The sequence below is a fragment of the Leopardus geoffroyi genome, chromosome A3 (genome assembly GCF_018350155.1).
Source record: "Leopardus geoffroyi isolate Oge1 chromosome A3, O.geoffroyi_Oge1_pat1.0, whole genome shotgun sequence".
Lineage (NCBI taxonomy): Eukaryota > Metazoa > Chordata > Mammalia > Carnivora > Felidae > Leopardus > Leopardus geoffroyi.
This window is the reverse complement of record NC_059336.1, coordinates 34,719,583-34,744,757: the sequence shown is the minus strand read 5'-3', so window position 1 is coordinate 34,744,757 and position 25,175 is coordinate 34,719,583. Positions and strand designations below refer to the sequence as shown.

At 39.6% G+C, this 25,175-nt stretch overlaps 1 protein-coding gene and 1 long non-coding RNA gene across 4 annotated transcripts in view; one reads left to right on the top strand and one right to left on the bottom strand.

Annotated features, from left to right (window-relative positions):
- Positions 1 to 25,175, bottom strand: part of PLCB1 (phospholipase C beta 1) — a 699,274-nt gene that overhangs the window by 101,894 nt on the left and 572,205 nt on the right. For all 3 annotated transcript variants that reach the window (XM_045445282.1, XM_045445284.1, XM_045445283.1), the window contains exons 24-27: positions 14,503 to 14,635; positions 10,889 to 10,942; positions 6,852 to 7,071; positions 2,941 to 3,121 (exon numbers count right to left, since the gene is read on the bottom strand). In XM_045445282.1, coding sequence (XP_045301238.1) covers positions 2,941 to 3,121; positions 6,852 to 7,071; positions 10,889 to 10,942; positions 14,503 to 14,635 — 588 coding nt within the window. The remainder of the gene's footprint in view (positions 1 to 2,940; positions 3,122 to 6,851; positions 7,072 to 10,888; positions 10,943 to 14,502; positions 14,636 to 25,175) is intronic.
- The window catches only part of LOC123580493, a 58,074-nt gene that overhangs the window by 16,090 nt on the left and 16,809 nt on the right, over positions 1 to 25,175 (top strand). The window lies entirely within an intron of this gene.

The following is a 25,175-nucleotide window of genomic DNA, read 5'->3' as shown; positions in this document are numbered from 1 at the left end:
ACTTCAGATCATGTCACTCCTCCACTCAAACCCCTCCAGTCATGTCAACTACACTCGAAGTGAAACGCAGAGGCCATACAGAGGTCCACAACCCTACAAGATCTGTCCCTAACACCAAAAGTCCCATCTCTGACCCAAGACCCTATAGTCATCCTCAGACAGAGCCACCCTGCTGGTCCCCCAACAGACAGGCCCATCCCTGACCCAGAATCCTTGCATTTGCTAATCCTTCTGCCCAGGAAAATCCTGTCCCATGTGTTTACAGGGGTCAGTCCTTCACTCCTAACTCAGGTGCTGCCTCTCATTGAGTCCTTTCCTGGTTATTCAATTTAAAATTTCAAGCCATGCTCCTCATCCTTCCCTCCATCTCCATTCCCTACTTCCCCATTTTTCATTGATTTTTCTCTTAAACCCTTAGCACCACCTGACATACTATATCTGTTACCAACTTATTTTGTTCATGGTTTGATCCCTCTTCTAGAATGTAATCTCCATAAAGGCTAGGGCTGTTGTCATTTTTATCCTCTTCTATTTTATAATATTTACTGAGTAGGTATCTACTAAATATTTGTTGAATGAATGAATGAATGAGAGTTTGTGAGGTGATAAAAATGTTCTCAAATTGTGCTGACGGTTGTACATATCTATGAATATATTAAAGGCCATTGGAGTATACACTTTATTTTTATTTTACTTACTTATAAATGCTTATCTATTTATTTTGCGAGACAGAGGGATGGAGAGCAAGCAGGGGAGGGGCAGAGAGTGAGGGAGAGAGAGAAAGAATCTCAAGCAGGCTCCACACTGCTAGTGCAGAGCTTCAGCAGGGCTCGAACCCACAAACTGTGAGATCATGGTCTGAGCTGAAACTGAGTCAGATGCTTATCTCACTGAGCCACTCAGGCGCCCTGGAGTATACACTTTAATGAAATGAATTTCAAGGCATATGAAATAAAGATGTTGAAAAGAGAGGGAGAGACCGTACTGCATCCCAGTCACTGTAATGAAGGGGTTCGCTGTGCATGCCTGGGCGAGCTGTGGTCATTATGATAAGCTTGGCTTAAAATCTGAAATAGCAGAGGTATCTACACAATAGTTACAAGGCAGGGGCTCTAGAGTCAGAGGACCAAGGTTCAGAGCCCGATTTCACTACTTTCTAATTGTAGAATCTTGGGAAAGTCACTGAATTTCTGTGTGTGTGTGTGTGTGTGTGTGTGTGTGTGTGTGTTTGCAAAATAAGCCGACAATAGTACCAAAATCTAGTGGTTGTTGTTGTAAGGATTAAATCAAACAATTTCTGCAAATGGCTTAGAACAGGATATGGCCCCCATGGTGAATGCTCAATACATGGTTGCTATTTTAATTTTTATTATTGTTATTATTTTCTGGGATAAGCTGCTGGAGAAAATCAGATGGTGTGGTTGTAGTGAGGTCTCAAAGCCATTATCTCTCACTAAGATTTACTTTGACTTTCTCTGGCCTGACAGGCAATCCCTTCCTTACACCAAACCTTATCCCTGTCCTACTATCCTTTCATGGCTTAGGTCCTATTTTAGTAGTTCACAAACAAGGTGGCCCACCAAAATCGAGTAGAACTTGTTAAAATCCTCAAGCCTCACATTTAGGAATGAAGCAGGGGTCCTCAAAGTGTGGTCCTGGGACCTGAAGCATCAGCATCACCAGCCCTACAGGAGGCTGGATGAATTGGAAATTTGGGGCAAAGACCAACAACCTGTGTTTTAAGGCTTCCAGGTCGTTCTGATGCATGCCGAAGTTGAGAATAATTGGCCAAGTGGAATCTGATGTTCGATAAGCTCCAATGTGATTCTGACCTGCTTGTTTGCATATTATCATTGTGGAACCAGTGCTAGGTCAACAGCATTACACTGAATCACCTATTACATAGGAATGGCCAAACCATCCACTAATGGCTAAACCAGCCACTGATCTCCAAAGCAGAAACAGCCCCAGAATTCTCTTACATGGACAGGCTCTCGGCAAAGAAACAGACAGCTCAGACAAACACATACAGACTCTGGCTACACTAATTTCTATTAGCTTACTTATTTGTTTTATTTGGGGAATAAGCTTTTGTTAAAGGCTACTTTATTGTTTGATTCATTTAATCTGTCACCAAATATTTATCATAACCATACTACATGTCAAAGCATCAACAACAGTGGAGAGAATGTCACAACCTGTGAGAAAACATTTTGGAGGACAAAACTGGTCACTAATAGAGACTATGGCATTTCCTCTCACAGGGAGCCTCAGCAATTAGGTGGACAACATCCCATACTGGTCACGTAGAAACTGACTCTCTTAAATGTAGGAGAGAGGACTATAGGCTTTTTTTTAAGTGCTCGCAAGGCCCAGGGACACAAAAAAAAAAAAAAAAAAAAAAAAAAAAAAAAAAAAGGTGAGCATTCATTTGCAGCATGTTCTTAATTTTCTTGAAACAAGATATGTGTTTTTTTTAATCCCTTATGAGAGTTCAACGACTCTCCCCCCAAAAACTGTTATAACCCCAAAATAAGCTAGTGAAAATAAAAACAATAAAACATAGCCTCATTGGGGAACAGAGAGGAGCTTGGTAAAGGTGCTAGAATAGTGGAACTTGTAAAATATTAGTGTGGTAGACACTAGGTGTCCTTAGGCAATTTCAAGTTCTAAGAAATGATTTTGTTGTATTTTAAAACTCAAGTAGTAAGTTTCGATTGTGCTTTTAAGCATGCATGAAATCACATGTCACAATATGGATCTGAGAACTGCATCTTACTTCTGTCTATACCCTAGCATCAAGATAAGATTATTAGCTCAGGAAACAAGAGGAAGGTGTCAGTCAGACCTGCCACCATCTCTCTAAAGTTATCCAAGAGCATCAAGAATTTCCTATAGAAAAGAGGGTTCCAGCTCTACAATCATATTTCTCAGGCTTACCAGTTTAATATGTTCTCGCTTCTGGTATTTCTCACTGTAATACTGTTCTTGTCGAAGATTAAGCAGCTGCTGCTGTTGTTTGTCCTTCAAGTCTATTAACTTTTGGGTCATTTCAGCATCTAGGGCAGCAAGATCTTGCTCAATTGTTGACGAACCATGGTCAGGACTGCTGGGTTCTGATCTGCAGAGACACAGAGCTTGACTCAAAACATGCAGGTCATAACAAGGTGGAGGGAAAGTTGTACACCAGCGTTCCTCCTATATAGAGTGCTGTGTTTGGAAACATGTTTTGATAAAATACTTGAGATAGAGGCTGAAACCCCAAGGACAAGCTTAGCAGAGGAGGGTCTCCAAACACAGAGAGTGGATGACATTTGTGAGATGTCAGGTAGCGGCAGAAAAGGAAAGCCAGGAGGCTGGGGGTCCTATCGTGGTGGTGGAGAGAATGATAATCCTCCCTTGGGAAAAACAATGTCTGATAAAGATTTTTAAGGCTTTTATCTTTTAATTTTTTTTTAAAAAAAGGACATATATAATGTAATTCCCAGTTGTTTATCTCTTATAACAACTTGAGTGGACTTTACATCAGTTGGACTCTGTCAGGAAGGTTGAAGAGATGCTAAATGTTGCATCCGGGTCATATGGGTAGAAAACAGAACATGTGCTGACACCACATGCTAGCAGACCCTCCCACCTCCACCACCCCAAGCTGACATGTTCTGTTTCTTGACATCTTTTAACATCAAAGATGCATTATTAAAATAATTTTCTTTGGGGGATGTACCAGCTTCATGGATATTTCTACCCAAAATGGCACTTTCCTATAAATGCTTAGGTTACAAGAGAAAGGGGGATGCATGAGTTCATGGAAAAATATTTATCGAGTGCTTACTCTTGCAGGGTAACTTTCTTTGAGTTATTCATAGTCAGAAAATTATACAGATACTGAGAAGTTTAAGGGTAATACTGAAGTAAATCAAAGCAATTCTCACTGACTTGTTATTGTGCTAAAACATATGGTGTGATTCCTTCAAGTTTTGTGCTCTTACTTTTTTTAGAACACACAGAAAAGGAGAATAGTGTTGAGAATGGGTTACCAAGAGCAGGTCTGTTTTCTTCATTCATATGGAAACTTCTGCAGTAAGAAAACTAAACCACCTAAGACATCTAGCCTATCAGATTCTGCCTCCATGTTTTTCACTTGTGGCCAGGTGGAACAGGTAGACATTTCTTAAATCAGCTGGCACTAATTCTTGTTGCTTTCACTTTGATTTAGGCCACCACTGATGGCATTACAGGGAGAGTCAGTTGGTTAGGATCCTATTTTCCAAATAAGGGATGCAGAATTCCCTCAGAAGTTTCTATTTGTATTTTTATGTGCAATGCCAAATGAGAATAAACACTCTACAAGGCTCATGGAGCCTGATACATCAGAATAGCATGGCAGCATAGAGAGTGGATGACATTTGTGACCCTCCATCCTGGCAGGAATACAAGTTTATTTGCCAGTATCACTATAAGTAGCATTGGTGGGGTGACCTCCATCTTGGCATGAACATGAGACACATTTATTATCTTTTGTAGCAGGAAGTCAGTGTAGCCAGAACAGAAAGGTGTTTCTTCAATCAGCCACAATCACTACACCCACCATGGCAGAGGCAACAGGGTCAACATTTATTGACCACTCTACACGTGCCAGGCACTCTCTCCTTTTGGCTTTCATAGTAACCCAATAAGTAGGTATGACTATCTCCAGCTTACATTTGAGGAAACTGAGGTTCAGTGAGACAGTTTGCCTAAGGACACAGTATGGGGGGAGTCCAGAGCAGCTTATCCAAGGACAAACATCCAGAGGAAAGCAAAGTCTGTGTTTTTAAAAACAATGCAATCATTGCACGCCAGTGTCTGGACAGAAACTATCTTTGAATGATCTGCTCTTGCCACAATGTGGAAACCTCAGTTGAGACAGTGGATATTTGGATAAGAAACTAATCTAATGGACATTATTTCCATTTATTATTCTGAGGTATTTTCAGGATTTTAATGTGTATCAAAGGTGACAGGAGATAGATGGACATAATAAGACCTCAGTGGCTTTGCCTCTTAAAGAAAAGTTTCTCTTGATGTATCTTTTGATACTAGATGCTTAGGGATTTTTGTTTATTTTTTGAGGAGAAGTATAAAAAAATAACCGAGGGAACAGGGTTTCTGCATCTGCTGTAAGAACAAGGTTGAAAACATTATCCCCTGTTGCCTAACATTGCCTGTATAAGAACCATGAGATGAATTATTTTGTAATTCGATACCGGGAAAATGTTTGTCTCTCTTAGAAAAACAAGAAAGTTTGCTTTACTCCAATAAGGAGAATTATCTAACCTATATTCCCTTTCTCAGAAGCTAAGAGCTAAATTCAGTGTTCAAGGACAGAAATTACATTAAATGGTGGGTACCGTCCAATAGAAATGTAACACAGGCCATGTATTCGATTTTTTCCACATATGTGATTTAAAACTTTCAGTGACTACCTTGAAAAGTAAAAAGAAATGAGTGAAATTTATTTTAACAACATATAGCCTAGTACATCTAAAACATCATCATTTCAACATGTTATGAAAATAAAATCAATAGAAATCAATAGAAATACATTAGCTATTTTATATTCTTTTTTTAAAAAAATGAAGTCTTTGAAATCTGGTAATTTATGCTTACAGCACCTTTCAATTTTAATGAGCTACTTTTCAAGGGCTCAATAGCCACATGTGGTTAGTGACTTCCATATTGGACAACTATTGGACTATTCCATATTGGACAGGTTTAGATAACTCTTAGCCACTCTACGTATGTGTGTGTTGTTTTTCTTTTTCAATTTTCATAGGATTTTTACATATGTGTTCTTTGGTAAGTTACTTCAATACTCTGTTAGAAGTTTTCTGGATATGACTTCTAAGTAAACAAATAGGTGAATAAACAAAGGACCACATACATATCACAACAACAAAAGTATAGAAGTTTTAGGCCAAGCTTCACCTGAACTCTTTGTATACCTGTGGGTAAATGTTAATGTCTTTAGCTTTTGGTTTCCTCCTTGAAGAAGTGGCAGAAGTTCACCTTGAGAGCTTCTAAGACCACTCTTGTTCTACGAAATGGTGATGTTGTTGCTTTTTAAAGCCCAAGTACTGGGTTATGATTGTGCCTTTAAGTTAAGCACATGTTAAATCATATGTCACAATATGGCTCTGAAATTGCCTCTTACATCTCTCTATAGCCTGGCATCAAGGTAAGATTATTTTGTAAGGAAGTGAAAGAAAGGATGGAGTAGACTCAGCTCAATGACAATGGCTTGCATGTTCCCATAGTTCCCCGCATTGCCATGTGAGCTACTTATGGGTGATAATTGTGTAGGTCATGCTCACTGCCCATGACTCCCCAGGGCACACAGTAGGCACTCAATAAGTGTTGTTTGAATGAATGTGTGAGAGATGCTTCTCCCGGTCAAGGTCTGGGTATGCGGGGCTGGGAGGACCTCTAGACCCAAACACAAGGGTTATCTGTACAAAGCGTTGTGGGTTTCAACGAGGCCAGCAAACAGTAGTTGAGACTTCTCTTTGCTATAACAAGTCGCCTCTTCAACTAGGTTACAGAACACAGCAAAATTTCATACCTGCCAGGTTGACAGCTATATTATGGGAAGTCAGCCAACAGGTATTGGGCCCACAGGCCAGAAAGCCAGGAAAGGATTCCTGCATATCTATTGTTAGGATGTGGGCAAATAAAGAAATTCAGTCCACAAGTAAAACTGAGCTGAGGTGGCTTTCATTCTTGCAGTGTATCCAAAATGTGGCGTAAAAACATCAAAAATCCATGTAACGGACTCTTTCCCTTCATACTATAAAACAATTCATTCAACTTACTTTTTCTTACTATCCTTTTTGGCTGTCTTTTCCAAAGCTGCCCTCCTTCTCAAGTAGTCATTCTGAATTTCATTATATTTTGTAGTGTGTTCTTTGATAAGGTCAGTGGTTTTCTTGTGGTGTCTTTTCACCAGGTCTTTCATTTCTTTGTAGTGCTTCTTTTGAAGTTTCACAAACGGTTTCTGTTGCTTTAGCTCTTCGATAGTCTGTGCTTCCACTTCTGCAACAAACGAGTATAAGAGCGAACAGACGTGGAATGACTGCAAACACAGATGTAAAGAGGGGTAGCAACCTGCCTCTTGAGCGACGTTTGTTTGATCCCAGCCAACTGGAGCTTATGAGCAGAGCTTGCATGTCAAATGTATCTTGGTTCCAGTCTGGCTCTGTCACTGCTAACTTTGGCGATTAAGTTATCTAGTGGATAAACACACTCAAAGACCCAATCTCTTCACTCACAATTTTTTTTGAAAGTTTGGGTTCCCTAGAAACAGAGCCCAAGATGGGGGGGTGGCGGGGATTCAGGTGTATATGATTTATTGAGAAGGGCTCAGGTGGAGGAAGTGAGTGCAGTGGACAAGGAAGAGGAAGGGGCAGAGGGATGGTGTGGTCTTAGCTGGAGCCTAGCTTCTGCCTGTCTGGTGGGGCGCTCTAGAGTACTATAAAGTGCATCTCACTTTGAGGGAAGAAAGTCAGCCTTTTGCATATTTGAGAAAGTCAATGATGGGAGGCATAACCTCCTAGAGAGGTCTTCCTTTCAGCTGAGGGAAATTTCCAAGAGAAGGGGAAGCTATACGCTGTTAATGGCCAACACTCACCACAACTGGACATGGGTGCATCAGATTAAAAGGAAACCTAGATGGGCACCAACAGGATCTACTTCAAGGACCTCAATGTTTCCACTACTTTTTAGGATTGTTATGATGATGAAATAAAAGAATCATACAAAGTATTTAACAGTTTCTGGAAGTGTGCTTGTAGAGGCTTAACAAATGATCATACAGGTTGTACAGCACCCTCTCTAAGGAGCACTATTCACATTGTAGGTTTGGATTTATCATGAGCGTTTCAGTAAAAAGCACTTAAAGAGGGGGAAAGTCCCTTGATATGATTTACCCAAAGGCGCTATAAGGGTTAGTAGTAGCATGCACTACTACATAATATTTTTTTAATGTTTATTTATTTATTTTGGGAGAGAGAAAGTGCGCAAGTGAGCAGGTGAGGGGCAGAGAGAGTGAGAGAGAGAATCCTAAGCAGGCTCTGTGCTGTAAGCATGGAGCCCAACAAGGGGCTTGATCTCAATCCAATGCTTAGAAAACAATTAATGCTTGACCTTAAACCATTCTGTATTTTACTGACATATTTCATCAATTCTAGAATATGCATCTTTAAAGTATGTTAACCTTTCTGAAATTAAAAAGCTTTGTATAATTGATGGAGTGTCACAATTTGTTGATGTTTTTCTTTCTTAGCAATCCATGAATATCAGGGTGACTTAAAATGGATGGTGTCTTAACTTCAATGAATTATCATATATTTGGGCCCAAATTAAGTCATAGTTCACATGTTTCCATCCTTTCATTTGAATTTTCTGCTTCTAGGAACAAAAATATGTTATCATAAATATTTAGAACTGTCAAAAGATTCAGAATTAATATATGCCACAAAAAACAACAGACCTGAATAGAAACGAGTTATCTAATGGTAAACACTAAAATCAGAATAATAATTTATGTTCTTCAATGCTAAGGTCATTAAGCAATTGAAACTCGCTCCCCTTTTTTATAATGTGTCTATTCTCCTGACATTCGATTCCTTTTGAGAAAGAGGCCAGGAAGAGAATCAGGTACATTTATCTAATGGTTTCCCTCAGGCCCAAATGGACTCATTATGGTTGCATAATAACTTATTATATTAAGAATTTATAATCCTAAAGAATTGCTGCATTTTTGGTGATAGATTATATCCCACTTCATTAAAATGGTATAGAGCACTTCAGTTACAGCAAGTTTAGCAACAGGGTTTGAAATGTTCCAACCTATGATAAAAAAACAAATTTCCACTGGAAGTACTAATTTTTTTTTATTGTCTGTGGATGAAAGGCTATTCTTTGAATATGCTCTTAAGCATAGATGTAGTGTCCATTTACACAAAGAAACAAGCTACCCAGAGATAATCACAGCTAACATACTGGCACACACCCACTGCCTTTTGTCTACACACTTATGTATTCTAAATAACACTGGAACCATGTTGTATTTACATTCCTGTCTCTTGTTTTATGTGTTAACATCATATTGTTTCCCATGGAATTAAATCTTTAAGAACATGTTTTAATACATTCCTCAAGTAGTTTTTCTATGCATAGTTTACGTATTTTGGGGGGGAATATAAATACACACGTAAAATACTTAAATCATAAATCCATAGCCTTATACATTTTCACAGAGTGAACATGCTTCAGTAACCACCACTCAGATCAAAATCAGAACATTGTCATTGCCTTGGAGATCCTCTTTTTGGTTTCTGCATCCCCTCTGCCCTCCCAAGTATAATTCAAATCCGTGTTTTTAACACACAAATTAGTTTTTCCTGTTTTTAGGTTTATGTAGTGGGAATTATAAAGAATGTGTTCTTTTGTGTCTGGCCTCTTTTCCTCAACATTATTTATGCATGTGAATTTTATCCATGTTGTGTATGATCGTAGTTTATTTATCCCTACAGCTGTACCCCATTTTATTCTGTGACTGTACCATGATTTATTTACCTGTACTAGTGTTTATGGACATTTGGAGTGTTTACAGTTTTTGGCTCTTACCCATAGAGTTTCTTGTGGTGAACATGTGCTTGCATTTCTTCTGTTTATTGGGTCACATATTGTAAACATTTCCAAGATTCTACTATATGCTTCTCATTGTGTGTAGTATGTACCAATTTTAGTCCCACTAGTTTAAGGAGCTAATGAAATATAAATTATCCTAACTGTATCATCGTTCTTAAACACTCCATATTGTGTAATCGCAAACGGTTCACATTCTGCATTTCTAAAATATGGCTTATTACTCTGGAAAACAGGGTGGAGGTTCCTCAAAAAATTAAAAATAGATCTACCCTGTGACCCAGCAATAGCACTGCTAGGAATTTACTCAAGGGATACAGGAGTGCTGATGCATAGGGGCACTTGTACCCCAATGTTTATAGCAGCACTCAACAATAGCCAAATTGTGGAAAAAGCCTAAATGTCCATCAACTGATGAATGGACAAAGAAATTGTGGTTTATATACACAATGGAATACTACTTGGCAATGGGAAAGAATGAAATGTGGCCTTTTGTAGCAACGTGGATGGAACTGGAGAGTGTTATGCTAAGTGAAATAAGCCATACAGAGAAAGACAGATACCATATGTTTTCACTCTTATGTGGATCCTGATAAACTTAACAGAAGACCAAGGGGAGGGGAAGGGAAAAAAAAAGTTAGAGAGGGAGGGAGCCAAACCATAAGAGACTCTTAAAAACTGAGAATAAACTGAGGGTTGATGGGGGGTGGGAAGGAGGGAAAAGTGGGTGATGGGCATTGAGGAGGGCGCCTGTTGGGATGAGCACTGGGTGTTATATGGAAACCAATTTGACAATAAATTTCATATTAAAAAATAAAATAAAATAAAATATACATCTTTCCTGGCCTAAAATAAAATAAAATAAAATATGGCTTATTGTCGGCACTTTGGGAAGGCATGGATTCCTGTTCATTGGGTCACACTTACAGTATGAAACTATCTTTTGATTCTAAAATAGTTATCTTGTGAAAATATATTAGTTTTATACCAATAGAGTCCTATCTGCCAAACACAGTTACTTCTCTGTGATGATATGATTACATTGTGTAATGTGGCTTTAGCTAGGACTGCATACCTGTAGATGTTTTTAGAGAAGAAATATGATGTTATTTTTCAGAGATGAAGGGAAATCTCTCTCTAAATACTTATATTGTATAATATTCAGCTGCCTAATTCCATGGGGGAAGAGGGTGACATTTACCTGTTAAAACACTCTGAATAAGATCTTCTGTTTTGGCAGGTGCCTTTACAGAACCTGAAATAAAGAAAAAAAAAAAAGAAACAGTCCCTTTAACTTTAACTTTTATTTTTTTATTATTTTTTTATTATTTTTTTATTATATTTTTTTTCAACATTTATTTATTTTTGGGACAGAGACAGAGCATGAACGGGGGAGGGGCAGAGAGAGAGGGAGACAGAGAATCGGAAACAGGCTCCAGGTTCTGAGCCATCAGCCCAGAGCCTGACACGGGGCTCGAACTCACGGACCGCGAGATCGTGACCTGGCTGAAGTCGGACGCTTAACCGACTGCGCCACCCAGGCGCCCCTAATTTTAACTTTTAAATTGTATTCTTCCCGTATAACAATTAAGTTTGACTCTTGAGTGTAAATCTCTTTATGGATAAATAACAAAATGTAGGAGAAAATAATTTGCAAATAAATAAATAAATAAATAACCCACAACATTCCAAACAAAGTCTTCATTTTGTTACTTTGAGGCAAACCTAAGTAAATGTGAATTTATATGCTTCATAAACACACTGAAAGGACATCCTTCCACTTTGAAGCAAAACTCCTGTCAACAAACTCCATTTCAGCAATGCTATTGCCACCTTTTGGCCAAATCACGAATGGCAAGTGTTGTTTTTTTTTTTGTTTGTTTTGTTTTTTGTTTTTTTTTGTTTTTAATCAACTGCTGGGACGCCTGGGTGGCGCAGTTGGTTAAGCATCCAACTCTTTATCTCAGTTTAGGTCTTGATCTCAGGGTTGTGAGCTCAAGCCTCACTTTGGCTTCCACCCTGGGTGTGCAAGCATGGAGCCTACTTAGAAAAATCAAATGCTGACCAGCAGGCAGTAATAACTGTGGCAGGCAATAGGTGCCTGGGTGGCTCAGTCAGCCAAGCGTCCAACTTGGCTCAGGTCATGATCTCGCGGTTCGTGAGTTCGAGCCCCGTGTTGGGCTCTGTACTGACAGCTCTGAGCCTGAGCCTGCTTTGGATTGTGTCTCCCTCTCTTTCTTCCCCTCCCCTGCTTATGCTCTGTCTCTCTCTCTCTCAAAAATAAAAATAAACATTAAAAACAATAATTGTGGCAGGCAAAGTCTATTCATTGGTGGATACCAGAATGACTGGACAAAAGTTTAAGGAGAAAAAGGGTATTTGCATAGTCTTGAAGAATCTCCTCTAAGATGACTATTATCTATAAAGGAGAAATCATAAATTTCAGTTTAGAAACCTGGCAGACTCCACCTTAACCAAGTGATCCCACATCACCGATGATGAGAAATACTAACATCAGGCTTCCCTGATATCATGCATGGAGAAGGGCACAGCATTGTTTCTGTGATATGCTTGCCAAAATTGCAAAACTTCACTCTAATCATGAGAAAACATAAGACAAACCCAAATTGAGGGATATTTCACAAAATAACTGACCAGTACTCTTCAAAAGTGTCAAGGTCATAAAAGACAGGATAGATTGAGGGACTGTCATAGATTCAAGGAGCCGAAAGAGACATGACAATTAAATACAATGTGGGATTCTGAGTTGGAACCTGTAACAATAAAAAGACATCTGTAGGAAGTGAGTGAAGTTCAGTTCCAAGTACTGTGCCAACCAGGTCTGTAGTTCAGTTCCAAATACTGTGCCAACATGAATATCCTGGTCTGGTAACTGCCACCATGACTCTGACAGATGTTAACACTAAGGAAGAGGAGACCATTTTTGCAATGCATTCTGTTCCATTTTAAAAACGATTCTGTAAGTCAAAGTATTTCAAAATATCAAGTTAAAAAAATCAAGTGCTAAAATGCCAAATTTTCTTATACTCTCCAAAGCATAAGACTATATTTACTCACACACTTCAATGACTTATTTATATTCCAGAAGTACTCAAAATGTTTGTATTTGGTATATAAAAATCTTCATTTGAAAATATCACTCTTTATGATCAAATCTTCTCAACCATTTTTGATCTCAACAAACTTCTTAAAAGTACAGGCCGCAGTTCATGAGCATTTGATACAAATTCCATAGTATTTGTTCTTTTTTTTTTTTTTTTTTCAACGTTTATTTATTTTGGGGACAGAGAGAGACAGAGCATGAACGGGGGAGGGGCAGCGAGAGAGGGAGACACAGAATCGGAAACAGGCTCCAGGCTCTGAGCCGTCAGCCCAGAGCCCGACGCGGGGCTCGAACTCACGGACCGCGAGATCATGACCTGGCTGAAGTCGGACGCTTAACCGACTGCGCCACCCAGGCGCCCCAATATAGTATTTGTTCTTTTTAAAATCTCACTCTCCCCCATGAGAAATACACCTCCCCTCCCAAATAAAAGATCTGGATTTCATCACTACCATGCTGTAGTAGGAAAAGGAGGGAAGAAGATGGGAAGCCATACCTTCATAAAAGGAAATTCTTCTCCCTTTTATTTACTTTCATATTAGCCCATTCAATAAAAAGTTATTAAGTACATGATATTCCTCAGGTCTGTGCAAAAGAAGCATCAGATTGAAGCCTATCCTGGGAAGCCTACCATCTATTGGTAGATAGATAGAAAGAGGACATACAAATGACAGAAAATTGCCTAATGCAGTCTTAGATCAAGGTCAAAGTTAGCTGCACTGAAATCAGGATTTTTCTGAGAAGTGAGACATGAGTGGACTTCTGGGAAGGAGCAGAGTTGCTGAAAGCAAGAACTGAGTTCACAGGGAGCTATGCCCTGCTGACTTCACTCTTCACTAGCTATGTGGCCTTCAGGAAGTGCTTCTTCATCTCAAAACCAGTTTCAAAAACAAACAAACAAAAAAACCCAGTTTCTTCATCTGCCCAATGGGGACAATGACAGAATCTACCCTTATAGCCCCAGTCTAAGGGTGAAATGAGTCAATCCATTTGAAGAGCTGAGCAAAGTGCTCAGCACATGATTGACACCCAAGGTCATTGAAAAATAAGTTGAAGAAAGAAGGAAAGGAATTCTTGGCAGAGACTTAATTGGTGAGGTAGAACTAAGAAGATGCTTGTAAAGCGTAGCTGTTTAGGAGGTACATGAAGAACACTTCACAAACCCTGCCAGCACGTGGGTTATAAATAAAGACATGGAAATCTGGGTGATGCTTTGTCGTAGCTTTGTAAGTTATGGTCAGAGCTAGATAAGCACTCATGAGTCTCTGGGCATAAATAAATAAATTAATTCATTCATTCATCATACATTTTTTTTTTTTAATTTTTTTTTTTCAACGTTTATTTATTTTTGGGACAGAGAGAGACAGAGCATGAACGGGGGAGGGGCAGAGAGAGAGGGAGACACAGAATCGGAAACAGGCTCCAGGCTGTGAGCCATCAGCCCAGAGCCTGACACGGGGCTCGAACTCACGGACCGCGAGATCGTGACCTGGCTGAAGTCGGACGCTTAACCGACTGCGCCACCCAGGCGCCCCCATTCATCATACATTTTTGGCATTCATTCATTCATTCAATACACATATCCTCCTAAGTCCATGCATCTGTGCTCACTTGATGCTCTAGGGAGCCAAATTGTGCTATCTCCTTCAGTGTCACAAATAAACTGGAGGCTCTCTTTTCAGAGTGTTTACCTGGAGCTGGTTGGCTGTGGGGAGCCTGGGAGGGTGGTTTGGGTGCCAGGGATGTAGTGTGATTCACTCCGTTTTCTGCTGGAGTTGTCCTGGCTTCACTTGGAGCTTCTGATGGTGTTTCCCCAGGATCAGCCTGTAATCATAAACATAGTTTCACTTTTCACATTTTTTCCCATGTTCTTTTATGACCTTCCTAAACCAACAAGGCTACATTTGATAGAATTTTCACAATTCATTTGGAATCTGAAATATCCAATTGAAGCTGTCTAGAGAGCAGGGTAAAAACAGCACGGTGTTTAACTGTGACTATGGTAGGTTAATTGTATTAAAAAGCCCCAGTTTGTACACCTTCCAATGTCTATGCCCTTTTGTAGTGCCCTCTCACATTGACTCTGGATATGATCATGTGATTTATTTGGGCCAAATAAGAGAATAGCAAATTTGATGCAAGCAGATTGAAAAGGCACTTGTGATTTTTTCCCGTCTTTCTCAGACCCCTGCTTACAGCAGTGAAGGAGGAGACTTTGTGGAGGAAAGCTGAGTCATCTAGGTAAGGATCTCCTAGACCAGCCAGCCCCAGGTGATGACAAACACAGGAGTGAGTCCAGCTAAGATGAGCTGAGCCTGGTCCAAAGCAGCAGAACCGCCCCACTGACCAAATGACTCATGAAAAGTAGTATGTAGCCATTGATGTTGCAAGCCACTACATTTCGGAGTTGTGTGTTATGCAGCCATAGCTAATTGTTACAATGGTTACAAGAATAGAATTTGGAGTCAAACTTACCTGGGTTCAAATTCTGGCCCTGCCACTTAATAGCAGTGCAAGTCACTTAACTATCTGCCTCAATTTCCTCATCTTTATAGATGAAGATATGTATGTACTGGGTGTCCTAATATTACCCACACTCTAAGATTGTTTAAAGGATCCAATAAGTTAATTGAAAATTTTTTAGATGTTTATTTATTTTTGAGAGAGAGAGAGAGAGAGAGACAGAGCATCAGTGAGGGAGGGGCAGAGACAGAGGGAGAATCCAAAGCAGGCTCCAGGCTCTGAGCTGTCCGCACAGAGCCCAATGTGGGGCTTGAACCCATGAACTGTGAGATCATGACCTGAGCTGAAGTTGGACGTTCAACCAACCGAGCCACTTAGGCGCCCCTCAAATAAGTTAATATTTACAAAATTCTTAGAATAGTTCCTGGCAAAGAGTGAATAGGTGTGTGTAAACTAAATAAAGCTTTTAAGCTTGTGCAATACTATCGTTGAATAATCATAATTAATGCACTGGAATTTATGAAATCTCCACTCCATTCCCTCTGGCAGCTAGTCCACTGTGTCCTATGTGAAATAGACTTTTAATAAATGTTTGTTGAATAAGTGTTGTTCCTTATAAAATAATTGCCTCAGTGGTCATCACATACCATTACAATGAAGCTTTTCAATTCTTAATTGCTCTGCAACTCTTTTCTTAGAACTGCCTTCCAGGTTCATGGCAGACATTACTGACAATGGGTAACCCAGTGTTCTACTTTGTAGTACAAAAATATATTAGGAAATAGCCAGAAGTCATTCAGAACCTAACATTATGACATTTTCTCATGTAATTACAACTAGCAGAAGGTCCTATGAAAATATTTTTATAAAATGTAAGATGAGAATGACTGTCACAAGTGGCTTTTACACTGTCCCCCCAAAGCATCGTTAAAACATGAGTTCCAAAACTGCTTTAAATGAGAGCAGAACTTATTTTAATTCAGCAAATCATCCCTATGTATCTCCCATGGCCTGCTCATGACTAATGTTATTGAAATGGAAGAGATAAACCCTGGGACTAGTGGCTGGAAGTGAAGGGAGAAGGCAGGAGCCTAACGGAGAGGCTCAGCCAGCCTACAGAACTCACCATGCTAGAACTCTGCCTTTTGAAAAACGGCTACTTTGGATGGGTAAATTCTGTTTTGGCTGCATTATTAAGTTACATCCATCAGGAAAATTATCCCTAGCATCAATATGCCAAAGAGAAGGATTGTATAGTTTTTCTTTACCAAGAAATTGCAAACTGGGGGCACCTGGCTGGCTCCGTCAGAGCAGCATGTGACTCGTGATCTCAGAGTTGTGAGTTTGAGCCCCACGTTGGGTGCAGAAATTACTTAAGTAAATCTTTTTTAAAAATTGCAAACTGGAGGCATAGGGTCCAAACAGAGCACATGGAAATGTTTTCTTGGGCTCACCTGATGTTGCCAAGTATTTTAATTAAGGAGTTTCTATGTTAATAAAATGAATTTCTTACTTTTCTTGAAAAATACAATTGGCAACACTGGGCCTGCATTCCCCGTGTTGGGCTAGAATCTAGTGGTTTCTGCCCCTCTGTGGATCATTTCCTCTTTACTTATTTAGACTTTTCCTGCCTCACTCCTGCAGGTGTTTGGGTCTGTGGGACACTTGAGAAGGCTGAAATGCCATAGGTGTTTGCCCACAAAATTCATAAAGGATATGCATTTACAATGCACAGGAGGGACTGAATGAAGGGGAAGGTGGGAAACAGCATTGGGACATCAGCAAAGTCAACTTCTGGGCCTTGTCCCCTGGTTCGAATAAGGTAGGGGAAAGCTCCCCAGCCTCCCAGCCACAGGAGGTGCCCAAACTCAGCTGCCTGGGAGACAGGGAAGGAAGGTGCTCCTGTTCCATGGGCATCTGACCTTCCCCATCGATAGCCTGGTAGGTTTCTGGAACCATGTGGGAGATAAGTCACATTTTCCCCAATGTGATCGCTGGCTAAAATCAGCCCTCTGGAGAAAGCTAGGGTAAACGAAAATTTTGATACAGGAAAGAAGGAGGTGATGGTAAGCCAGGTTCCATGAAGGCAATGACATGTGGCTTTTTTTGGCAGCCAAAATTACTGTCTTGGGGGTATCAGGCTAAAAATGTGCTCAAAATGAATCCAGCCAGCTTATTTTTGCCTTGTATCAGGTTTGCAGACATTCCATGTAGCTGTATGCCCTTGGGAAACCAAGCTCAGTCATCAACTTGAGTCAAGTTGAAGGAAAAATAAATCTTTGCTTATCAAGGTTATGTAAGACAAAGCCCTACATCCCAGAAACTGACAAAATGTATGAATTCAGAGATTTTTTTTTAAAGCAGATAAATGTTGAGTAAACATACAGGCACACACTTTATAGCTGTAATTGAGGATAAAGAGACCAGCAAGGTTCGGTGCTGGATTTTGAGGTAAGCTTTGGAGAAACGCTCACTCAGTCCAGCGGTCACACAGGTAGATGCCTTCCCAGGCAAGGTGGATTGTATTGCATAATCCCCAGGGGGCGCCATTCACACTGTACATTAATGGACACTTAATGGAAATGGTGGAAATGAGCAAAGCGGACCAGATTTAATGCAACAGGACAAAGTAGGGCCATGCCTGGAGCTGGAGAGGGGGCTCCTGGAAAGGGGGCAACTGCCACTCAGCTTCAGCCTTTAAATGCCCAGGCTTCGAGTAAAGCTGGAAAACTTTTTTTGCATGAAATCTGCTAATTTTAAATCACTGAGGCCAAACAAACCACATCTTCAGATCACATCTGGCCCCGAAGCTGGCCATCTGTACACTCTGCTTGGAGGAGCAGAGTTTGTCCGGAATTCTGTGACTGTGTCAGGGCAGGCAATGCACCCATAGTAACAGTGGAGCGAGAAGGGTGTGCTGGAAAGGCAGTGGGCCAGATGATCTGCAGCCCACCACATCCCACCTTCTTGCCCCAGTGGCCGGACAAAGGTGGAAAGAAAAGGATGGGTGAGGAGGACTAAATGCTGGACTAAGGAATTTGGGGGCTCCTCGACATTTTATTGTTTTTGTTATTTATTTATTTGTTTATTTTTTGTTGGTTGACACTTGTCAGGTGTCTCTTATGATATTCTGAAAACAAATTTTATTTATTAATCTAGTAAGAATCTATAGCGGCAAATTGAGAAGACTGGTGTTTAAAGTATTTTGCTAACCAGGGACACTACGTACAAATTCTAATTGACCCTTCCCTCATGGAAAGTGGTAACAGACAGCTGTCAATCACCAAGTGCTTAATCTTGTTAGACACACCAGCCTCACTGAGGCCAATGTAGGCTGCCCTTTTGACTCCACTGTAAAGAAAAGAAATCCAAGGTGTTATTAAAGGTCTTTACTAAAGACTTTATTAAAAGTCACAAAACTTGCTAGAGTCCACACAGCAGTGGAATGATGTCTGAATATGTGTTAGAGTCTAAAGCCTGAATTTCACTATGGGTCTCCTTCACTCTGTATTCTACACTAACAGCAACGTTTACAGAACTACAATAGTAACTTCACTTGCTGCTGAAATACAGAGATGTATAAATGTAAACATCATTCTCAAAGAGCTAACTCTGTTACACTGAAAAGGCATTCAGGTATAAAAGGCTAAATGAATTAAATAGAACAGCTAAACACAAGAGCTGAAAAATTAAAAATATCTATAGTAATATAACATTATAAATGTTTTGACATCATCACTGAAAGGTTGAATAATTCCCCTTTATAGATATGTAAGCTGAAATGCAAAAGCCAAATTCCTTATCCTGCTCAAAGAATCAGTGGAAGTCAACACCCATGACTTTATTTCTCCCCAGGCTTTTCCCAAATATTCTTTTTTAGGAGTTCAAATAAAAGAAACATGAAATCCTTTCATATTGTAGTGAAAATTACTATAGAAACAAAGAACAAGAAATGTCTGCTTTTTCAATTTAATGGAGAGATTCCTGGGATCCAATGAAATAAATTCCAAAGAAAGAAGGTTCAGAGAATATAGTGTTTTAGTTGCGCTGGCTACTGCTTAGTTGGGTGGAAACAATTGTGCAGCAGAAGTGGGTGCCTGCCCTCTAATGGCCAAATTGGAGAATTACATTTTTTTCCTTCAAAACATGGAATAAAGGACTTGTTAAAGCCAAGATTTCATGTAAAAAATAATATCCTTCCTATTTCCAAAATGAAAAGAAGTAAGTTTAAAATATAACACAAGTAGGTCAGTAAAAGGATAATTTGAAAGGCCATTTTTACAAGTGTTGGAGGAGATGCCATTTGGTACACTGGTCGAAAAAATTTCCATCCAGGACATTGCAAATTTGGATCTGACAAGCAGTAGAAAACTAGAATTGGGGGCATTTATTTGAGTGGATGATATAGTAAGTAAGGGGTCTTCCAAATACGAAATATTTACTGTACTATTGGAGGTGTTGGGTCATGGGCCACCTAAAGGTATTGGGTGCTGAGTCACCTAGAACATATAGTCCTTTCCATGTAGTGGTTAGAATGACAGCGTCTTGATGCAGATACCAGATGAGGAAGATGCAAGGTCATCAGTTTTTACAGAATATCAAGGGCAAGGCTTATAATGTCATCATGTGGAAATCCAGTCCACTCAAGACAGATAAGGGCAGTGAGGATGGCTTTGTCAGAACTAGTTTTTTCCTCAAAAAAGAGCTTTGTTAAATAACATGTACAATTCATACCTTGAATTTATACCACCTGAATGAAATTAAGTAATGTATCTACTACACATTTCTTTTTTTATTTTTTTTTTAATTTTATATTTATTTATTTTTGAGAGACAAAGCACAAGTAGGGGAGGGACAGACAGAGAGGGAGACACACAGGCTCCAGGCTCTGAGTTGTCAGCACAGAGCCTGATGCGGGCTTGAACTCACAAACCGTGAGATCATGACCTGAGCCGAAGTCGGACGCTTAACCAACTGAGTCACCCAGGCGCCCCTCTACTGCACATTTCTAAGGAATCAAAAACATTTCTAAAAACCACTTCCTGATGTATGTATTTTGAAGCCTTTTAGGATGAGTATACTAATATTTGCAGACTATTCTGAAATGCATCAAAAAATAAGATAGAATAATGGATGGATAGAGGGATGGATGGACAGATAGCTATAGATGTCATAAAGGAAATGCATCAAAATTTAAATTGTGGAATCCAGGTGATTGATATATAGATGCTCATTATACAATCCTTTCAATATTCGGGTACGTTTGAAAAATTTTATAATAAATGATGGCAAAACCATACTTTGAAAAATCTACCAGAGTGAGTTAGAAGGAGAAGATAGCTTTAAGGAGCTGAATAAATTCATCTGTTGACTTCAGTTTTTGTCGTATCTGTGATCACAGAAAAAATCATCAGTATTCCCATGGTATCTTTCTTGAAACGTTTATGACAGCTGCAAGTTTACATGTATATGCATGAATTTTAATTGTTAGCTTCTTCCTCTAGATTATGTAAGGCCTATGACAGCATCTGACTTTTCTCATCACTATATGTATATAGTATATAATGCCTAGCATGGTGACTGACAAAGTTGTGTTCAAAAATTTTTTTATTGAATGAATAAATGAAGAAATCCACATTTTGTTTTCTGCTTATGCATAATCACTAGATATACTATCAATGACAAGTTCCTGAAACTAAAGAACCACCTAATTGTTATGCTGGCATAAGGAAACAATTTTCTTGAATGAACGAATCACTGAGTGAATGAAGATGCTGTTCTCTTGTCTGTAGAGAATTTGCATCAATTCATAATGACAATAGTTTATTCAGAAAGATTAAAGGGAGATACTATTTTATATATGTTATATATGTTATTGTTCCTGCCAACTTTAACTTATTAGAAATACTTGACATAGTCTCCAAAGAAATCAGAAGAAATGAGTTCTTTATAGGTGGGCATAAATCATGGACTCTTTTTAAAGCGTATTAGACCAACCGCCCTTAACATTCATCTTGTGGGAATGGATCTTTCCAACTAGCTAAGCCAAATCATGTGGCAAAGACTAAGGTCAATTGCTCACAGAACAGATCCTGGACAACTCCCCAAGAAGAGAGTTTCTCCTGGAGCCCTACTTGGGTTTCTGTGATTAAGCTGACATTTTAGAGTGTCTGGAATAATGGCTTTTTAAAATTTTTTTTTTTCAACGTTTATTTATTTTTGGGACAGAGAGAGACGGAGCATGAACAGGGGAGGGGCAGAGAGAGAGGGAGACACAGAATCGGAAACAGGCTCCAGGCTCCAAGCCATCAGCCCAGAGCCTGACACGGGGCTCGAACTCACGGACCGCGAGATCGTGACCTGGCTGAAGTCGGACGCCCAACCGACTGCGCCACCCAGGCGCCCCGGCTTTTTAATTCCACGTGGGGAGGGCCCCTTGTAAGACACAGATGTAGGGCTCCAAAGCATTGGTTCTCAATCGGTGGTTCCTTCACCAGCAGCATCAACATCACTACAAACTCATTAGAAATGCAAATTCAGGGACACCTGGGGGATTCAGTCCCTTAAGTGTCGGCTTTGGCTTAGGTCATGATCCCAAGGTTCATGAGTTTGAGCCCGCATCCAGCTCTCTGCTGTCAGCACAGAGCCCACTTCGGATCCTCTGTCCTCTCCTCTCTCTCTGCCCCATCTTCGCTGGGTCTCTCTCTCTCTAAAAATAAATAAATAAACTTAAAAAAAAAGGAATGCAAATTTGCCCCAGACCTAGTCTGTCACAAACTCTCAGGGTGAGGCCTGGCAATCTGTGCTTTAAGAAATGGGCCACCTGGGTGGCTCAGTCGGTTAAGCCTCTGACTTTGGCTCAGGTCATGATCTCCTGGTTTGTGAGTTTGAGCCACTGCATGGGGCTCTGTGCTAACAGCCCAGAGCCTGGAGCCTACCTTGGATTCTGTGTCTCCCTCTATCTCTGGCCCTCCAACACTCACACTCTGTCTCTCTGTCTCTCTCTCTCAAAAATAAAAATTAAAAAAAAAAAAAAGTGATCCAGGTGATTCTGACAGATGCTTAAGTCTGAGGGCCTTGCTACTCAAAATTTGGTCCTTAGGTCAGTAGCATCAGCATTACCTGGAAGCTTGTTAGAAATGCAGAATTTTGTGCCCTGCTTCAGACCAATTAAATCTGGATCTGCTTTGTAACAAGATCCCCAGGTGATCTGTATGCACATTAAAATCTGAGAGGCCTTGCTCTAGACAGTGAAAAAACCTTGTCATTGAGAGTCACACTTTTGGGGCGCCTGGGTGGCGCAGTCGGTTAAGCGTCCGACTTCAGCCAGGTCACGATCTCGCGGTCCGTGAGTTCGAGCCCCGCGTCAGGCTCTGGGCTGATGGCTCAGAGCCTGGAGCCTGTTTCTGATTCTGTGTCTCCCTCTGTCTCTGCCCCTCCCCCGTTCATGCTCTGTCTCTCTCTGTCCCAAAAATAAATAAACGTTGAAAAAAAAAAAAATTTAAAAAGAGAGTCACACTTTTACAGTCCCTATGGTAGGGGACATGGCACGGACTCCAATATTCAAATTTCTGGATGTATTGCTGTTTTAGGCAGATGAACCCAAAGCTCCTTATTGAAATTCATCAACATTTAAAAAATTGTTAATGGAGGAGGTTTGTGAAAGCAGTGAAACTGAATCAGTCATTGAGTAATTTCACATCAAATGCATATAAGGGTCTTCTCTGGAGAACTCATTTAAAAAAACTCTTGTTCCTCTATTTTGTGACTACTGATATTAGGCAAGTCGATCTACCCTTATAAGCAACTGTTTCCTTTTAAAGATGGGGATTACATGTTATGCATTATGGCTCAGTTTTATCCAGGGCACCCAATAAAATGCCTTGTAAACTCCAAACCTGTACAGAAATGAAAGGGATGGTGTCATTATCTAAAGATCATCTCCAAAAAGGCAAACTTTCTCTTCCTACTTTATGGGATGCTTTAAGTTCAGGGATTGTGAGCAACTATTGTTTCTATAAGTTGGTAATTTGCTAAATTATTATTTGAGGAGTAAATTTTTCATTTAAAGAGATTCCAAACTGTCCAGCAAACCTCATCTTTGATTTCAGCACCAAATTCTTGAACCATGGATGAGGTACCATGCTTCTGTTTTAGAAGTATTAAAAGGCATTCCAGGTTTTCTTGACTTAAACACTGTAACCTTATGAGAGTACCACCTTGAATTTTTTGCTGTTGGGTTTTGCCGTTGTTATCTTACTGGGGAAATTCACACCAGATCATCAAACCTTTTTCTTGTCAAATAATCAGATCTCATCGAAGATGCCCACAGTGTCATATACTGAAGAAGGAAATAAATTATTTTTGATATATTCCAACTCACTTATAAGAACACATGAGTCTGACAACTTAAAACATAGGCCTCTTGGAATAAATGAAACTTTGGAATTACTAAACAACTATCCCTTTCACCATCAAAATGAGATGAAGGCCACTCCCCCACCTTCACTTGTATAATACACACAGATGACAGAGGGAACTCTTCAGAATAAAAATTTTGGCCTTGAGGGTTGAGCAAGGTTTGGGGCATCATGTACTCTGTCTTAGATCATAACTTTCTCCAAGAGTGGAAATGAACACTTGGTGAATGAATGCAGCAGCCTTTATAACTTAGAAGGTTTGAGTTGGGGGGGTAAACGAATTTTGGAGAAGCCAATGTACAAACTACTCAAATAGAATCTACATATATAAACCTAACTTATTGCAGAACAGTAATATCGAGTGATTTAAAGTGGGGGAAGGAAATCTTGACATTTGATTCAACAAAAATTCAGCTCAAAGGATGTTACTATTTAAGGTAAAGGTCTTCTATTCTGTGCTCAGTTAGCCAAGCAACATGCAATAGAGGGCAGAACAATGAATGAAGGGCTAGTTCTTGTTAAAGGTTGCTAGAGTATTTCAGTTTTGTTACTGAGCTAGTACAACAGGGTGTAGTATAGAACCTTGCTACTCAAAGTATGCTACATGCATTACCCCATCACTCACTTATGAGAGATGCTGAGCCTCTCCCTACCCAAGACCTACTGAACCAGGATCAGCATTTTATCATAAGACCCTGGTTTACACATTGGACTTCTAGAAATGCTGGTATAGAATATGACTCCCGGAGCTAGATTGCTTGGATTTCAACACCAACTCTGCTCCTTACTGGTTGTGTGACACTGGCTGAGGAACTGAATCTCCCAGTGCCGCAGTTTCCTCATCTGTTAAATGGGGATATTAATAGTAACTAAGACGTATGGATATTTTAAGACTTAAGTGTGTTAATAAAATAAAGGGCTCAGAACGGTGCTATGTACATAGTAAGCACTCAGTAAAATGTTTCTGCATATCCTGACGTGTTAAAACAAGACATGTTTAAATATTGCATTTGGACATTAATAATGTCACATAACATTTTGTAATCAATACATTGGATATTTACTTCTTTCTCTTTACAGGTGTATTTTAAAAATATGAAAGAAGGAGTATTACTTATGTCTCATTAGGCATTTCTATAAGCACATTAAAACAGTAGGGTTGTGAAACCATTTTTAAAAATTAATCGTTTTTTTTAAAGAAAAATATATATACATGAAAATGTGCTATAAGGATATACACCAAAAATGTTAAAAGTTTCTGCAAGACTAATGAGGGCCTTTGTGTGTACGTGTGTGGTTTATTATTTAAAAAAAATTTATATACCTTTTTAAAATAAAGAAATAACTATGAATATTACAAAGCCTTTGTTATAATTAAGATTAGTCAGCTTTTCACAACCTTATTAACCCAGCATCCTGAATGACAATTGTTTTTACAGAAAAAATAAATCCAACCACGCAAATCTCTATTATTACATAAA